This window comes from Sinocyclocheilus anshuiensis, unplaced genomic scaffold, assembly GCF_001515605.1.
Source record: "Sinocyclocheilus anshuiensis isolate Anshui unplaced genomic scaffold, SAMN03320099.WGS_v1.1 scaffold838, whole genome shotgun sequence".
In the NCBI taxonomy this organism is placed as follows: domain Eukaryota; kingdom Metazoa; phylum Chordata; class Actinopteri; order Cypriniformes; family Cyprinidae; genus Sinocyclocheilus; species Sinocyclocheilus anshuiensis.
In genome coordinates this window covers 1,077,075-1,093,404 of record NW_015539915.1, presented here as the reverse complement: position 1 = coordinate 1,093,404, position 16,330 = coordinate 1,077,075, and the positions used below count along the sequence as shown (strand labels likewise).

At 36.8% G+C, this 16,330-nt stretch overlaps 2 protein-coding genes across 4 annotated transcripts; one reads left to right on the top strand and one right to left on the bottom strand.

The window, feature by feature from the left end:
- The first annotated feature begins 649 nt into the window (after positions 1-649).
- Positions 650-4,357, top strand: LOC107686438 (voltage-gated hydrogen channel 1-like). Of its 2 annotated transcripts, XM_016483432.1 has the most exons (6): positions 650-848; positions 2,179-2,362; positions 2,458-2,562; positions 2,684-2,915; positions 3,407-3,519; positions 3,604-4,357. In XM_016483432.1, the coding sequence occupies exons 2-6, from the start codon at positions 2,183-2,185 to the stop codon at positions 3,658-3,660; spliced, it is 687 nt and encodes a 228-aa protein (XP_016338918.1). In that variant the 5' UTR covers positions 650-848; positions 2,179-2,182; the 3' UTR covers positions 3,661-4,357. The 2 variants fall into 2 exon arrangements, with proteins under 2 accessions (XP_016338918.1, XP_016338919.1); XM_016483433.1 differs by lacking the exon at positions 650-848 and having other exon boundaries at positions 2,167-2,362; positions 3,604-4,356.
- Positions 4,358-4,396: 39 nt separating this feature from the next.
- tctn1 (tectonic family member 1) lies at positions 4,397-10,829 on the bottom strand. Of its 2 annotated transcripts, none has more exons than XM_016483430.1 (14): positions 10,387-10,829; positions 10,193-10,319; positions 9,174-9,307; positions 8,804-8,952; positions 7,718-7,820; positions 7,241-7,353; positions 7,141-7,161; positions 6,913-7,050; positions 6,680-6,805; positions 6,447-6,535; positions 5,666-5,803; positions 5,392-5,545; positions 5,018-5,149; positions 4,397-4,715 (listed from the first exon to the last, which is right to left on the bottom strand). In XM_016483430.1, the coding sequence occupies exons 1-14, from the start codon at positions 10,727-10,729 to the stop codon at positions 4,569-4,571; spliced, it is 1,914 nt and encodes a 637-aa protein (XP_016338916.1). In that variant the 5' UTR covers positions 10,730-10,829; the 3' UTR covers positions 4,397-4,568. The 2 variants fall into 2 exon arrangements, with proteins under 2 accessions (XP_016338916.1, XP_016338917.1); XM_016483431.1 differs by having other exon boundaries at positions 10,193-10,310.
- Between the last annotated feature and the right edge of the window lie 5,501 nt (positions 10,830-16,330).

The window sequence follows — 16,330 nt, the reverse complement described above, 5'->3', positions numbered from 1 at the left end:
CTATCTATTTATCTATTGTCTATCTATCTATCTATCGTCTATCTATCTATCTATCTATCTATCGTCTATCTATCTGTCTATCTGTGTCTCTCTTTCTATCTATCGTCTATCTATCTATCAATCTATCTATCGTCTCTGTCTGTCTGTCTGTCTATCTATCTATCTGTCTGTCTGTCTCTGTCTGTCTGTCTGTCTGTCTGTCTATCTATCTATCTATATATCTTTCTGTATATTTGTCTATCTATCTATCTATATCTATCTATCTATCGTCTGTCTGTCTGTCTATCTATCTGTCTGTCTCTCTTTCTATCTATCTATCGTCTATCTATCTATCTATCTGTCTGTTTCTCTTTCTATCTATTGTCTATCTATCTATCAATCTATCTATCGTCTCTGTCTGTCTGTCTATCTATCTGTCTATCTATCTATCTATCTATCTGTCTGTCTGTCTGTCTATCTATCTATCTATCGTCTATCTGTCTGTCTATCTATCTATCTATTATCTGACTTATCAACTTTTTAACTTTGAAACTACCTTTCCATTTAGCTATTCAGTTTTCATTAAAACCTCCCAATGCATGTTAAAATAATACATCGTTTGATTAGCCTACTTCTTCAGGTACTAGTTATCTGGTCCCGTGCACATTCCTGTAATATGTCCAAGGATTTGGGAAAGATCATCCATGTCACTTCCAAGGCTGCATCCTGTGCAGTGGATCACGTTCATGACGGTAGTAGAGGCGGAGTGTAGGGTCAAAGTTTTTCCACAGAATTTGGATTATTGCTCCTAAAAACTGCGAACAAATGCTGCGTTAGCCGTTAGCAACATTGTTTCAGCAACAAAACAGGTAAATACTCATTTTGCATCGTTTTAACTTTTCGTTCCTTTTAAACTGAGCGCGCATTAAATAGATCTACTGAATAACCTGAAAAATGTAAATGTTACTGTCGTATTCATGTGAAATTAGAATTAAAGTGTCCAGATTACCTTAAAGTCAATAAAGTCTTACATTTACTCGTTCGATATTCGTAAAAGTGTGTGTAAATTCGCTGACTTAAATGTTCAAATGTTGCAGGAAATCACGAGTTAAGCTCAGGTCACAGATGAAGAGTCAGTGTTTTATGAAGCATGTAGACAAGTGTCACACTATAGACAGAAAAAAACCGCTTTATACTGGCATATTTTGTAGTGAGATCTGCTGCACTGTTGTATAAATTGTTTGGCGTTGTTTCTTAACATATCTCCGTTGAGGATTTTTATTTTTTTTGTAGATAGTGACATGCAAGACTTTTTATACAAGGTAAAAATGGGGAAATTACGCCGTTTAAAGTGTCGATAGTGTGACTATATTGAACTGTCTTTTCATACAACATATTCTAGATTTGATTAACCTACATGTGTTTTTGCCTCTTAATTATTTTCTATAATTTCAGTATCATCAAGTTTATGTAATTGCTGTTGAGTAACAAGCACAATAAAACAAGAGCCAGACAAGAATCAAATATAGCCTACAAACTAAATATTTTAACTATTGCGTTGTTCCCAGGATTTATTTATTTATCAGGTTGTGACAAGTTAACTCTTATGTTTTAATGTTATTTATTTAGAATTTATGATTATACCGTTTTGACTGTTTCATTAACTGTTTTGTTTAATACTGTTCAACACCGCGTTTTAATGTTTAAATCTTGAAAATGAAGCCTGTAATTGGATCTTTAATAGCTGGTACCATATGAAAACAATAGCTTATGCCTGCTATTGGTCAGTGAACTGTATGTTTCTTGTTATAGTGTTATCGTTAAATGATATATATTTTTGGAACAAGATTGTAGGGCACGTGTCTATACATAAATTTACTTTAATAAATGCCCTGAGAAAATAATATTCACTTGAGTGTGACAACTAGTCTCACCTACATTTGGTTCAAGCTGTCTTCAAGATGAAATTTCGCCATAATTTAAGACATTTACATTTACATTACATTTAGTCATTTAGCAGACGCTTTTATCCAAAGCGTTATTTTTTTTTTTATGATGAAGTCAAGTAGCTTCGAAAGAGATGGGTTTTCAGCTGTCGCTTGAAAATTGTCAAGCGACAGTCACAAATTTGAATATTGAATGTATGATTCAAATACAAATTAAAAATTATTAATTTTATTAACTCATGTGACCCCCGAGAAAAATGTCCCGTTTTCTGAGGCATTTCACAGCGGTGGGTGATGAGCAAAACACCGCCACACAGTGGCACGACGAGGAACCGCACGATTTCAGTGAAGACCTGGAGCTGGCCAAAGGACAGCACCTGGGACAGGTCAGCTTCAGGGACTCCCTACGCCGCCTCTACAGTACAGAGAGGTTCCAGGTAAACGTTTGCACTCTTTATTTGTATATGTATATAGATATAGAATGTTGTTTACATGATTGAAAATAACCGTGAACTGTTATTTTGTTGATTAGATTGTTGTTGTTTGCTTGGTCGTCTTGGATGCCATTTTCGTTCTGTGCGAGTTGCTTATTGACTTGTCTATCATTCAAGCAGATCATCACAGAATCGCTCCGCAGGTGAGTCTGCTTCAGATACCTAGTCAGCAAAAAAACATGCATGTCATATTTCTGTTGACACATTATGTCAGCGATTATTCTGTGGTTATCCTCTATCCGAATGTTCCTGCCATTATTCCAGGTATTCCACTATCTCAGCCTCGCCCTTCTCACATTCTTCATGGTGGAACTGTCTGGAAAAATCTATGCATATCGTTTAGAATTCCTCCACCATAAGTTTGAGGTGTTTGATGGGATTGTGGTGGTGGTATCCTTCATCCTGGATATTGTATATATCTCAAAGGAAGATGCATTTGATGCCATGGGGCTTCTGATCTTGCTCAGGTTGTGGAGAGTGGCCAGGATCATAAATGGTACGGGAATTATTTTGACCCAGCAACTACAATTAGAACTTCAATTTGGATCAGAAAAAAATATGAAAGCACTGTATACATAAATTATTTCGTGAGGGAATTAATTTTTCTTACTAAGAAACATTGCAAATGTGTAATCAAGTCAAAAACTTCAGTAAAATATAAAACTATTGATGATATTTATTAAATAAAACTTTATGTAACAATTGAAAATCATGAAAAATGTTCTGGTATGTTTAACCTACCAAACTGCTGGTGTTAGTAATGATTGTTTCACGATGCTCACAATCTAAACCTGGGGGTTCACCAAGGTTCAGTACTTGGTCCATTTTACTTAAGTAATGAATTATATGTTTATTATCACTAAAAATCTTTATCTCTATGGACAAAATTAATGTAAGTTTTACTTCTGGAACCCCGCTGTTGCATTATCCTCTAATCTCTACTCTAATACTTTTATTTGCCTTTCTTACTTGTTTGCTCTCTTATAGGTATCATTATGTCTGTGAAAAATCGTGCCCATCACAAAGTTAAGAAAATAAAGGAGATCAATGAAAACCTTGTTCATCAAGTCAATGAACTTAAAGAGCGGAACACAAAAATGGTGAGCAGCTCTTGTTAAACATGAGTAATGATTCGTTTTATTAATTATTCAATTGATAGTGGTTTTAATTTAATCTTTCAACAGGATCAAGAAAATGCAAGGCTTCGTGCAATCTTAAAACAGCACTGCATTGAATTTTGATGCTCCAAGGCTATTCATTAAACACATCACAGCATGAGACTGAGCTTAAGACTAATCATGTCTAATCATTCCATATGAAATGTGAAGAAGGTCATGTTACATTGTGTTTATTGTCACTCTAAGCCAAACTCAATCTCCATCCCCTGGCAGATCTTTAACAGCACACATAAAGGGAGATGCTTTTTAAAGCCAGTGACTCATATAGGTCAAATTACAAAAAGGAAATCTATAAACTACACAAGTTATATATACTGGAATATTAAACTTGCCTCAATAGATTGTAAGATGATTGATTTTTATTCTGAATCACTATTTTCCAAAATCATTATCAGTATTGTTGTTTTATCTATGAAGTGTACATTTAATGTTTTCTCATTATAAATGTTAATGTGTTTGAGCAACTGAAAGCTAAGAAATAAATATTATTTTATAAATGAGATATGAAATATTAATAGACCAACATATCTGCCTGGCTGATGAATTGGCTTATTAAGAGTAGTGGCATTTCGCTTATGTAACAGTTCCAAAATGAACAACAGATTTTACAATGGATAGCGCACATTTTCTGTTCTTAAATGTTTTAGTGAGTTTTGAGTAAATATTATAAAAAATTGTTCATTCCTCATTTTGTGCATGTCTTTGTACTGAAATTGAATTACACTATATACATACATATATACATATACTGTATATACCACTATTGTTCCACATCAGTCCACTAATATGAAAATATTCTTTATTTTTAAAAATGTGAATCGGTGCATTATATACAAAATGACTAGAAAATAAATATACACTATAACTTCAAGAAAGACAAAATTTTCAAAGAAACATGGTTATAGAAACAGTGGTCCTCCTTTCATGTTGTTCCATTGAAATATGAAATATGAATGGAATTAAATATTCCATTATACAAATGGAAAGAAAAAGTCAAAGGGTAGTTTAGCATCAATTGTAGGAGGAGCTTTGAATCCTGAACTGGCAGATGCAGAGACATCAACAAAACTCACTGAGCTTGTGACAGACAGAAGACCATCGGCACTGATAAGGAGGGCCTAAAACAAAGAAAGGTTCTAGTGTTAACTTTATATCTAATTTCACATGAAATCGGCAATGACTTTATGAAAGACCTAAAATTGAAGGTAATACTGAGCCATGCTTTTGTAGTAGAGAAGTAAAGCAGTGTGATACACTCCCATTAAGTTGAATGTGTTAAAAACACTTTATGGGCATCCACTGTATGTTGATCTTCTAGACAATTTTAACTGTGATAAGAGAAACGAGTTTGTGTTTACCAAATACAACTATTACATAATTGCTGAAAGTCATGAACAATGTTCTGGAATGTTTAACTTGCCAAACTGCTGGTGTTAGTAATGATTGTCTCCATGACGCTCACAATCTGAGCCTGGGGGTTCACCAAGGTTCCGTACTTGGTCCATTTTACTTCAAGATGGTAAGACAGTGGTATGCTGCAAGCCTGTGTACCCTTGGTAAACCATAAAAAGAGTGAAGCAAGACATTCGTTATAAATAAATATAACAAACAGTGGTTTACAAATCAGCTTTGCATCATCATGGTGAGAAGAGAAGTTAGAGGAAATGTTGACATGTAAACTTGGCTAACGGTAGCCAAGTTTACATGTCAACATTTCCTCTAACTTCTCTTTCACTTCAGCACCAGTTCTCCATGCCACACATAGAGGAAAATAATAATAAGTAGGCTGTTTACCAATGCTATGGTTTGGTTCTGTATTGTAACCCAGTCCAGGGGGTTTTGAGGCAAGGAATTCCCAAATGAAGCTACATGGTCCGGAAAGCTCTGGCCTTTTAGTGCCCACAAAATGACTTCAGATACCAGAGAACAATTAACTCCATCGGACAACCTACAGAAAGGGAGGACATTAATGCACATAAAATAGTAATGGTGATGAATATTACACTTGATTGTTGTTGGACAATACTTGTCTAATTCACGAAAACAAATCATTACAATAGTCTCTTACTTCAGAGTGCAGCCTGATACCATGTCAATCCCAAACAGGACAGGGGAGCGCCGAGATGACCCAGACAAGCAATCCTGATCTCCAGAGTTTTGAAGGATAGTGAGTGATCCTGTTGGGTTAGCGGACTGAACTATCCCAGTAAAACGGGTCAAGGACTGTGCCACATAGGTGGATGCTTTGATCGACAACAGGCTTTGCATTTATTTATTAAAATCTATTATGGAAATGAAAAACTAGCACACTTATGAAATAATCTTAAAACCTTTATATGGGATCAAAATTAATGTTGCTAAGAGTTATCTTTATTTTCTTTTAGGTGCAGAATTTTTGTAATTTGTATGAATACTTTTCATGATGATATTACTGACATTAATTATTAACATGTTGCCATATACACAACATATGGGGTATTTTTAGAAACCTTAGACAATATTAATAATTAATATTTGAAATTCCACCAATACACATATTATTATTAACTTGGACCCATTTACTGAATACAATTAAAAGATTCAAATTTTGATTAGTTTTAAAAATATCCGAAACATTGTGGTGGATTTTTGGAGCTGTATGGCAAAATAAAATTTGCTTTGATGTTTTTGTTAATTGTTTTAGTTGCCCTGAACTTAGTTGAGGAAAATATGTCTAAACAGGAAAAAAATGTGTTGTACATATCAGGGAATAAATGATTGATGTTCCGTGCTAATGAAAAATTAATGATATAATTGTTTATGTTTCATCACAAAGGAGACATCTGTCCAGAGTTTATGATAAAGGATATTCTGCTGTTCTTGTCCCAGCCACTAGGGGCCGTCCCACCACATAGCCAGGATTGCCACTAAATTGCAACACTGGCGTGCTAGAGATGTCCTGTCAATGGATGTACACAAAACTATTACTTCCTGTTTGTAAAATAAAATAAATGTAAAATATTTGACAATATTTAAAAAAAAGAATACATTTGAAATAATTACAATTCTTTCAAGAAAATATGAAAAGGGTAGAATTAAATACCTGCAAGAATGTAATCTGAAACTCTTGCTGAATGGGCACCGTAATGCTTTTAATGGCTCCCAGCAAAACTGATGCTATCGCATTCAGGATTTCCCCAGCTTCACTGAATCTGAAAGTGTACTTCACCTGATGTAAAAGTTATGATTTTGTTAAACAGTTTATGATTCCTGATACTTTTCATATTCCCGTACTGTACCTGTACCTGACTAGTAACATATTCATTATATGCACACCTGCAGTACAACGTTGTTGCAGACGTCACCAGACTCCAGAAGCACAGGAATATAAGACTCAAGGTCAGCTGGGTCCACTGGTGTCTGTGTGCCCTCTAAAGACTGCAGAGTAATGGCTGCCACCTCCACACCAATGACCTCAGGTATCAAACAGAAAGCAATGAAGCATGTCAAATTAATATGCCGAGTCAATGTTTTTAATGCAAATAGTACATCATTGAAACTTACTTTAGCTTCCTGGATCTTCCCCTAGAGACAAAACAAGAGTTGTTAAATAGCATAGCAACAATAAAACTCTTTACAAACTGAGATGTAGTGAAGAACTCACAGAACGGATGCTGAAATTAATATAAGTTTCCAAGCGCAGAGTTTCTAGTGTTTCACAATCTTGCACTAAATCAAAGCTCCTCATACATCTGCTTGTCTGGTCCTTCAGAAAACCTGTAAAACAGCAGGGTAAGCTATGCTTAGCAACAGACTAGAACATCTAGTGCATGTGGTTCATGTGGCATGTGGTTGTGTTCACTGCTGTGTGTGTGCACTTTGGATGGGATAAATGCAGAGCACTAATTCCGAGTATGGGTCACCATACTTGGCCACATGTCACTTTTCACTTTCAATGCCAACAGGAAAGGATCACTAAAACTCTAACCCTACACATCACACTGCTGCAGATACAAATGTGACCTCAAACCATGAATCTTGTTGTTGCTATTAAAATGGGTCAACAATTCAACTAGCATTGTGGCCGCAACTGTTTGGACATGCAGCACTAACATTTTCTTCAGAATAAGTTCTGTCTTACCAGCAGGGTTTCCGTCTAAGCAGTGAGCTGTTCCTGCAGAGGCAGGAAAGGTGAAGAATTCCTGCTCTTCAGCCTCATTCACTGTTTGAATGACTTCTCCATACTGAAGACAGAACAGAGACAGACACATTGCTTAACCTTATGAAACCTACTGTATCATATTTTGACCTCTAAATTATCAACTTGATCAAAGGTTTACCTGATTATCCATACATCATTTTTTTGAAAAATCATGTTGAAATGCGAGTATCAAATATGATCCATTAGGATCTCAGTCTTCATTATATTGCATTGCATTATATGTTTTGCCCCACAATAAAAAAATAGAGTTTTGATCATAAAACAGATCATTCAAATAGCATATTACTAAGGCATATTATTGGTAGAAATATATATCCAGCTGGTATTTTGTTATAAAGATCTCATTGATTTACAAGCTATTATAACTTCTCAATTTTTCACCATATAAACATCAGCAACTGTATGAAATTGCTAATTTTTACACATTTTTATGCCTCTGAATAAAACTAGGATGTTTTTTCACCTCAAGTTTGAGCTCCACATTCTCATTATAAGCCATAAAAGCTTGAAAACTATTTTTAGATTGTCTTCAATAAACTGTTCCATAGAAGAAAAAAAAAATTCAATTTTTGGACTACTGTTTTATGTCATATGCTTTCGAGGGTTAAACAGTGGTAACAAAGGTGATTCAAATAGCGTTTTCAGGGGAAAATTAATACAATACATTGATACAAATGTGATGTTAAATGGGAAATGGATGTACAGCAATCCAATTACGCTTTCCACTTCTGCAGAAAAACATCCATCCTGACATCTTAGAAATCAATATGTTCTTTGATAAAAGGAAAACATTGACAGAGAGAGCAAAATATTAAATCAGTACAAGCACTGAGGGGTTACAATCATATTAAATCTAACTCAGCGCTGTTTCCTATGAAACCTGATGCTAATATAAGTGTCAGAACAAACTCATACAGATTATAATTGGACATGGTACTCTATGCCGCAGAAGAAAGAAAGTCACACAGTCATTTTCATTAACTATCAAATATTCAAAAACTTTACCTGGTATCCTGATGAATTTCCTACATCAGGGCTTTGAAGTGCACTGGTCACTCTCGAACGGCCAAAGAATCCCAAAACTCGACCAAAAAGGGAGTCAAAATTCTCCTCAGTGGGAACTTCTGGTGTAGCAAATGTTGAACCTTGTTCATCTAAAAAGGAACCAAGGATAGATTTTAAACTGATTGAAAACATTTGCTTGTAAATACAGCCTGTCTGAATAAGGCTAGCAGGGTTCACAGCTTGATCATGAATTAATATATATCATAAATGCATTTTAAAAGGTTGTATAAAGAATAAAGGGTGTATAAGAGCTTAATAATTAAATTAAAAACTCTAAAGACTTCAAAATGCCATAAAATGATTCGCATACAGTTAGCAGACTGAATACAGAAGACATCCGGGTTGACGTCTCGCTGGACAGTGGACTGGACACTAGATAAAGCCTCTTGTGTAGAGCTCAGGGTATGCACAGCTGAATCCTGGTTGCACAGTCTGGGGTCATTACTGAAAAGACAGTGGAACACATCAGGATTTCATTTTAATCACTGTCAGTAGTAGTATATTTTTATTTAATGCCATGTCAGCATCTTATCTTAGGCTATCACTGTCAGTTACCAAATACAAAATCAAACCAGAGAATGTCCCATCATAAATATTTTATTACAATATCACAAATATTTCGTCCCAATTGGTCCTCAAATTATCAGATAATATAACACTTGAACACTGAATTCAAATTCTGAGACTCAAACTATGTTTTCAATTCATATTTAAATACCAGAAAAAGGGTTATTTTTAAATGTATACTTATAGATATGCTACTTGGTATATATGAGAGTAAATATCAGATAAATACTTAAAATTGTTTTATTTTTTATAATAAATACTTTATATAAGAAACTATATTTGATACAAGTAAAAATATTTGACATTTTCCCCCCATATTCAGCAAAATCACATTTCTAAAAGTCAAATCAAAATTGTGGTTCATATAATGCCGAATACATTCAATAACATCAGAACAAAGTTGAACTGTGCAAACTCCAAGAATAAAAAAGTAATAAATGTAAACTAAACAATGAAGAGCAAATAATGTTAATATAATCTTTATGTTTTTAATAGAACATATATCAGGAATAAATTCCATAGCTATGGATCATATTAAATAATTAGTTCATCCAAAATTAAAATCACCTTTTGTTTTCCACTGATGAAAGAAAATAATACAATTATGGAATGAAAATAAATGATGACAGAATTTTCATTTTTGAGTGAAATATTCAATTGAATGTTACTTTTTTAAATCTTAGATATGTATATGGTATGGGTTAAACCTTCCTCCATAGAATATCCTCTACTATTCCAGCTTCTTGTCGAAACAAAGCTGACCTGACTCTTTCTACTGTGCAGTCAGTGAACAGGGCCAGTTCCTCAGTGCAGTCCGGATCACAGCAGCAGTTTATGTCGCACTGCCCGTCCTGAAGATTGCACGGACACAGCTGAGGGACTGAGGGGAAAGAGGACACGAGTAAACAAGCACACTTTGTAAGGCATCACATACAGATGACTGTCTGCATTCTCACCTTCGGTGAGCGGCGCGGGAAGGACGCCAGACAGCGGCAGAGGCTGAGCTGCTGTGGCGGCTGGCGGGGACTCGGGGCTCGTGTCGGGGATGGAGCTCTCCGAGGCCTCGGTCTGATCCGGGAACGCCGTCACGGATTCTGGAGTCCAGGCTGTTGGAGCTGCGAAATACTCCGGAGTTTCACTGACTCCCAGATCCGTGAAATCAAGCGATTCGTTTCGATCAGCAGACGTGTCGTTTGTGTCTCTGAGTGTGATATTAACGTTTCCTGTAGTGTTCGTGTCTTCAATGCAAAGCGCGGTTTCTAAATATATCAAAATAATTACACTACACAACACCGCCATGCTTGGATACTGCGCGTTGTCATTGGTATCCAGGAAGTGAAATGCATTGTGGGATTGCGAGTGAAGGCTGCAGAATTTAAAGCAGCACTATGTAACTTTTTCTGTGTTAAAAATTTGCAAAATGTATATAATGAGCGAGTACATCATGAATTAATCTTCCAAACCGCGTTTTTGTCTCATTCCGAATCACTACGGTACACTTATAATAAGTACTTATATTTGGACTATTGTAGCCTGGTTGGGTCGTCGCCACTGCGGAGTAACACATACCTGCGTGAATCGCCATAGACATAAACTTGGAGAAGTAGCTCCGGTTGGAATGTTCTTCCGCGGGATGTGTGCAGTTCTGTTTATTAACCGCTAGAGCGCCAACAGTTACATAGTGCTGCTTTAAAATCATTTTAAAGTGAGGGAAATTTGGTTTGTACTTTGGAGTTAGACCATTTCATGTTTTCAATGTGAAAATTTCCCATTAAAATGAACTCTAAAGCAACATTGTAAAGCAAAGTTTCAATTTAAATGCTCCACTGCAACACAGAATAGTTTAATATTGTATGCAATGGAAAAATTAACGAAAATGGTTTCCTTGTCACCTCCACAGAAGTCACAAGAGTAATCGATGTTTCAGTTTAAAGCGCTCCAGCACGTGTTCTTCCACTACGCCCTGACGTCACCGCAGCCGGTCACGTGACCTCAGAGCCCGTATGTACTTGTCTCCGGAGCACGGCGCTGGTGTGAGTGAGTACACTAGACTCTAGAGGATGTCGGATAGAATGGAGTGTACTGGGGAAACTTTATCCAAGACATAAAACAGCCGTATATCTCACGCGTCCGGCGTTCACTGAAGAAGAAAGGGCGTTTGTATCACTTTTAAAGCGGCTTGCTTTGGTTGGTGTGCTTCCTCTGCGGCGCGCGGAGCTGAATGTCGGTGCTCAGATCCTAGAGACACGGGACACGGGCTACACGCTTACCGTACACCGCAGGGGATGTTATCGGTACTCTCCTATGGCAGGATCGTGGCCAGGGCTGTCCTGGGCGGACTCTCGCAAACGGACGGCAGAGATTACCGCCTGATCACGGCCAGCTGCGGCTTCGGGAAGGACTTTCGCAAGGGGATCCTGAAGAAGGGCATGTGCTACGGCGACGATGCCTGCTTCATTGCCCGGCACAAGTCCGCGGATGTTCTGGGTGAGCGCCACCAAAATTCAGTGTGTTATATATCAGTTGTTTTGGCACAAATATGCACGGTGACCAGCTTGTTAGGGACTTGTGAAAATGACCTTCACGGGTTAATGTCAGCACTCGGTTCGTGATGGAGGGGTGTGAGGCACGATTAGTCCAGCCCTCACCTGAAATAACCTCCCTCTTTGTGAATCTTTAGGATTTTCCTGATCCCGCATGTAGATTTAACACGCGTTCCTTAAATATGTAGCAGCCAGGCAACCGATTATAAATATTATATATCATATTATGCATATAAAATCTAAATTTAATGCAAATGAGCTTGGGTAACACAAGTTGACCTTTCACCCAGAAAGATGCTAGACTGAACCCCCAAAGCGCGACTAGCGGCGGAAACTAGAATGATTTCCCCGTGAAACATTTCCATCATGGAAACACGCATATAATTGACACGTGGTTAAAGCATAGATTGTAGGGTTGAAGTCTGGCGTGCGTAACATTAATAGATTTCTCCGATCGCGTGTGCTTTGACTCTATAAATGTAATGTACACTGTGAATATTGATGTTTTAAGTAATTCGACCTGTTTAAAGAATGTTATGAGCTGTATGCATAAAACATGTATGCATGAATTCGATTATATTATGTAGGAGTGTCAAGGGCTCGCTTGTAAGTGTTGCAGGAGCTCTTTGTAAAGGTCAGAATGGTTGAGCATGGAGGCGGCCATGTTGTTTAATCACATCCACGTTCCAGCGACACACACAGGCGGCTTCATTGTCCTCTCGTTGACCCACAGAAATGTTCTCTAGCATTTCTACAACCTAATATAATAACCTTAAATAATTCTGAATAGTTGTCACTGAGAAAACTCAGAATAATTTTCTCAAGTTAACAAAATACAAGACAACTAAGAGTTCCCTGTTACATGCACGTGCTACACTGAATGCTCACAGGCTTTTGTTACAGACTCGGCAGCACGTGAGTAGCAGGCCAGCTGTTTGTGCTGCATAACTTACCTCAAAATACCAGTTACTGACTACTGTTAAACCTTTTTTACATTTTCTAAAGTGGTGCTTGTGCAAATCTCTCACTATTCTAGTGCGTTGTTCTGGTGGTTGTTATGTGGATATAGATTGCAACAGTCAGGTTCCACAAGTAAAAATCCAATTGAAATTTCTCAATGAGGAAATTGATTTTTAACTATAACTTATAAAGCATTAACAGACAGGCCTACTGTGAGCTACAAGATTGTTAAACAATAGTAAATGCTTTTATTGAAGCCATCAGCCCCGTTAATTATTTAACGTATTTTTCAAGTAATAGTGTTAAAGGGGTCATATGATGCTTTTTTTAAAGATCTATTCACGAACAGCTTGTAACACTCCAAAGAGAAAGGAAACCTTGAAATCGCATCATATGACCCCTTTAACAGCAAACTTTCTGGTGAAAAACTACATTACCCATGATTCTGTAGCAAAATCTCAACCAATCAGAGAATCATAACAAAATGAAGCGCAGTTTTCAGTTTCCCTGCACTTGTAATTTGCTTAAATATTTGTGTAAATATGCATATTTCGCAATAAATGTAACTGCTGCTTCTATATGTACAATCAGCATATTTAAATCAATAGTTCTATATTTATCCATCTTTTTATGTCACTGGAGAGGCTTCATGGGATTGTAGTTCATTCCCCCATTAAAGCTGTTAAGTACAGACTTGTACCTTTGTATTTTTGTCCGATCTTCAAATACTTTTTTTGCTTCAAATCAAAGTTTGTTTGACTCATCTCCCATTATATAGGCTACTTGATTTCTTTTTAAATGTCTTTGTCTCTCTCCACTGAGTCTAGTGAACTCCTCTGTTTACTATCACAAGTCTTTAAAGGTCAGTAGATGATCTTCACTTTCCACTCCAATTAGCCTAATGAGCTGGTCTTAAAAACAGGAAGAAACAGCTCAAAGGTTTATTTGGTGCCCTTGTTAGTGTGAACCTTTGAAATCACATTATCAGTTGAATGCGAGGTGTTCAGTGAAACTCTTTTGCAGGAGATCTTAGAGATGTGCTCGGTCACAGACAGACACAGACTTTAATCCAGCAGCGATTACTGCCAAACATTGGCACCAATCACGACTAACTTTTTATCAGTTTTTGCAGACATTTGATGTTCCATTTAACTGCAATAAAAAAATGATCTTATAAGACTAAATAACTGCTTGCTTAGAGGTTTCAGGTTTATTATTTATAGTGGCCTTTGTTGTGCCAACTGGAAATAATGTGTTAATTTCAATCATGTTCTGATAGGGGTTGATGGTACCTCCAAAGTCTTTATATATGGTATATATGGTAACATGTTATATCTCAAAGTATATATCATGAATTTATAAAGTTAGGGCTGCTTAATTAATCAAAATAAACCTGTAATCACTACACGACTCATCAGTATGATTATCAAATTGTGAAGGCTGCGATTTAAATAAATATATGCGCTGCATGTTTCAGAGTGAAGTGAAGTGTGACGCTGTGTTTACACCTGAGCAGCTCATTATCCACCAGTTTTTCATCAAAAAAATAAAAATGTTTTGAATGTATAAAATCACAACATTTTCCCCAACTTATACAGCTCTACAAAAAGGCACAGCAAACCTGGATTTTTTTTATTGCATTTTAAAGTATCGACACGCCATGAACAACTTTATTAAAAGCCAACACATCTGTCATTTAACACAGCCTGTTGAATACAGATGCTGCACATATGCTCTCTGGGTGACTGTTTGTCACAAGGAAGTTGCGCCTTGATACATAAAGTGGACTTGTTGTATGGCAGCGCTGGAATCTGCCTTCAAATGTGTGCTGGTGTAAACAGATGGACGGTTCCTCTGAGAGCAGTTTTCTTTAGCTCTTTTGCTATGGTAAATATGGTCGTCTCAGGTTAATGTTTATGAAACTAAATACAAATGTTGTGGAATAAAGATTTGAGTCATGGAATCGCTTATCTGACCTCACGATTTGGCCTGGATGTTGGTCGTCTATGTGGTGTTATAATAAACGTTTCTTCCTGAGAAGTGTTACGATACAGTATCCGCCAAGTTATTTTGTCTCATACTCCCATTCCGAAGTATTTTTTCCTACTCTAACACCACCATGTTTGCAGCCTTGTGATGAACAGTTGGTCTTGTTTGCAAAGCTCCATTGAAATGTTAATGGTAGCTTGATTTGTGCTTCTCTAAATTGTGTTTAACTCTGATAAGTCGCCCCTCATTCCTTTTGAGCCTGGATCTCCCTTTGAGCCCATGCAATCTCTGAATTCTTGATGTGTGTGTGTGTGTGTGTGTGTGGTTACACTGTTTAGTCAGATGTCACCGTATTGGTGTTAGGAAGGGACTAACTAAAAGTAGAGATGCTACTAACAACATTCTCCAGCATTGTGACAGTAGCTTGCTTGTTTTCAAAATAATGAAACTTTACCAGTAATAAGGAAAGTAGCAGTGTATCATGTCAAAACACAGCGTCATAGTATTTAATGCTGTATTATATTGCAGCCGTATTAAACTGCTTTCAACATGGAATAATTCTCTATTTTAAAATCATATTTCAACATATACATCTAAAATATAAAAATATGAAATCCACGGCAAGTTTGCGCTCTTTTAATTATAGGGGTCATATGATGCGATTTCAAGTTTTCCTTTCTCTTTGGAGTGTTACAGGCTGTTCGTGAATAGATAAGATCCCTAAAGTTGCAAAGACTAAAGTCTCAAACCCAAAGAGATATTCTTTATAAAAGTTAAGACTCGTCCACGCCCTCCTAAAATGCCTCGTTTAAACATGCCCCCACATGTCTATGTCACGATGTGGGAAGATTTGCATAACGCTGCCCAAATGTTCACGCAAAGAAAGAAGGCATAACTTTGATTCTCGCTGTACTATTGTTGTTGACGCCGCCGCCATGTTGTGGAGATGCTGTGTGAAAGCGAAACTACTTTGTTTGGTCTTCCAAAAGAGGACACGTCTAGAAATCAGTGGTTAAGTTGTATTTACAACACTGTTCCAGAACAGTTCAAACCAAAATTCAGATATGTGCAACGCATTTTACGGAGGACGAGGACTGTTTCCTGAAACTGGGAGAGTAGCCTACAATGCCGGTGTTCTGACAAATAATGCTGACTTCACAGCCTGTAAGTAAGTTTTCATATTTAAAGGATTTGCTACTGACTATTCAAACACGAGTTTTGGGCAGTGTAGAGTAGTGCTTTTTGTTTGTCGTTTCTCCGATCACAAATGCAGACATGGTTTTATGTTTATGCGGTGCGATGCAACGCAACACGTAAAAAGACAGTATAAGTCATTATAATCTGTAATTATGTCCCCACTGGATGCAACAAATGCCTCGTTTGTAATGGGTTTTATTGGTTTTGTCAC

Excerpts from the sequence above, each read along its gene's own strand:
- LOC107686438 (XM_016483432.1), top strand. The coding sequence starts at position 2,183 with ATGTCCCGTTTTCTGAGGCATTTCACAGCGGTGGGTGATGAGCAAAAC. Across the intron at positions 2,563-2,683 it reads ATCACAGAATCGCTCCGCAG|GTATTCCACTATCTCAGCCT; the intron begins GTGAGTCTGCTT and ends CCATTATTCCAG. Across the intron at positions 2,916-3,406 it reads AGTGGCCAGGATCATAAATG|GTATCATTATGTCTGTGAAA; the intron begins GTACGGGAATTA and ends GCTCTCTTATAG.
- tctn1 (XM_016483430.1), bottom strand. The coding sequence starts at position 10,729 with ATGGCGGTGTTGTGTAGTGTAATTATTTTGATATATTTAGAAACCGCG. Across the intron at positions 10,320-10,386 it reads TCCCGCGCCGCTCACCGAAG|TCCCCTCAGTCCCTCAGCTG; the intron begins GTGAGAATGCAG and ends TCGTGTCCTCTT. Across the intron at positions 5,804-6,446 it reads GCTGGGACAAGAACAGCAGA|TGGGATAGTTCAGTCCGCTA; the intron begins ATATCCTTTATC and ends GACCCGTTTTAC.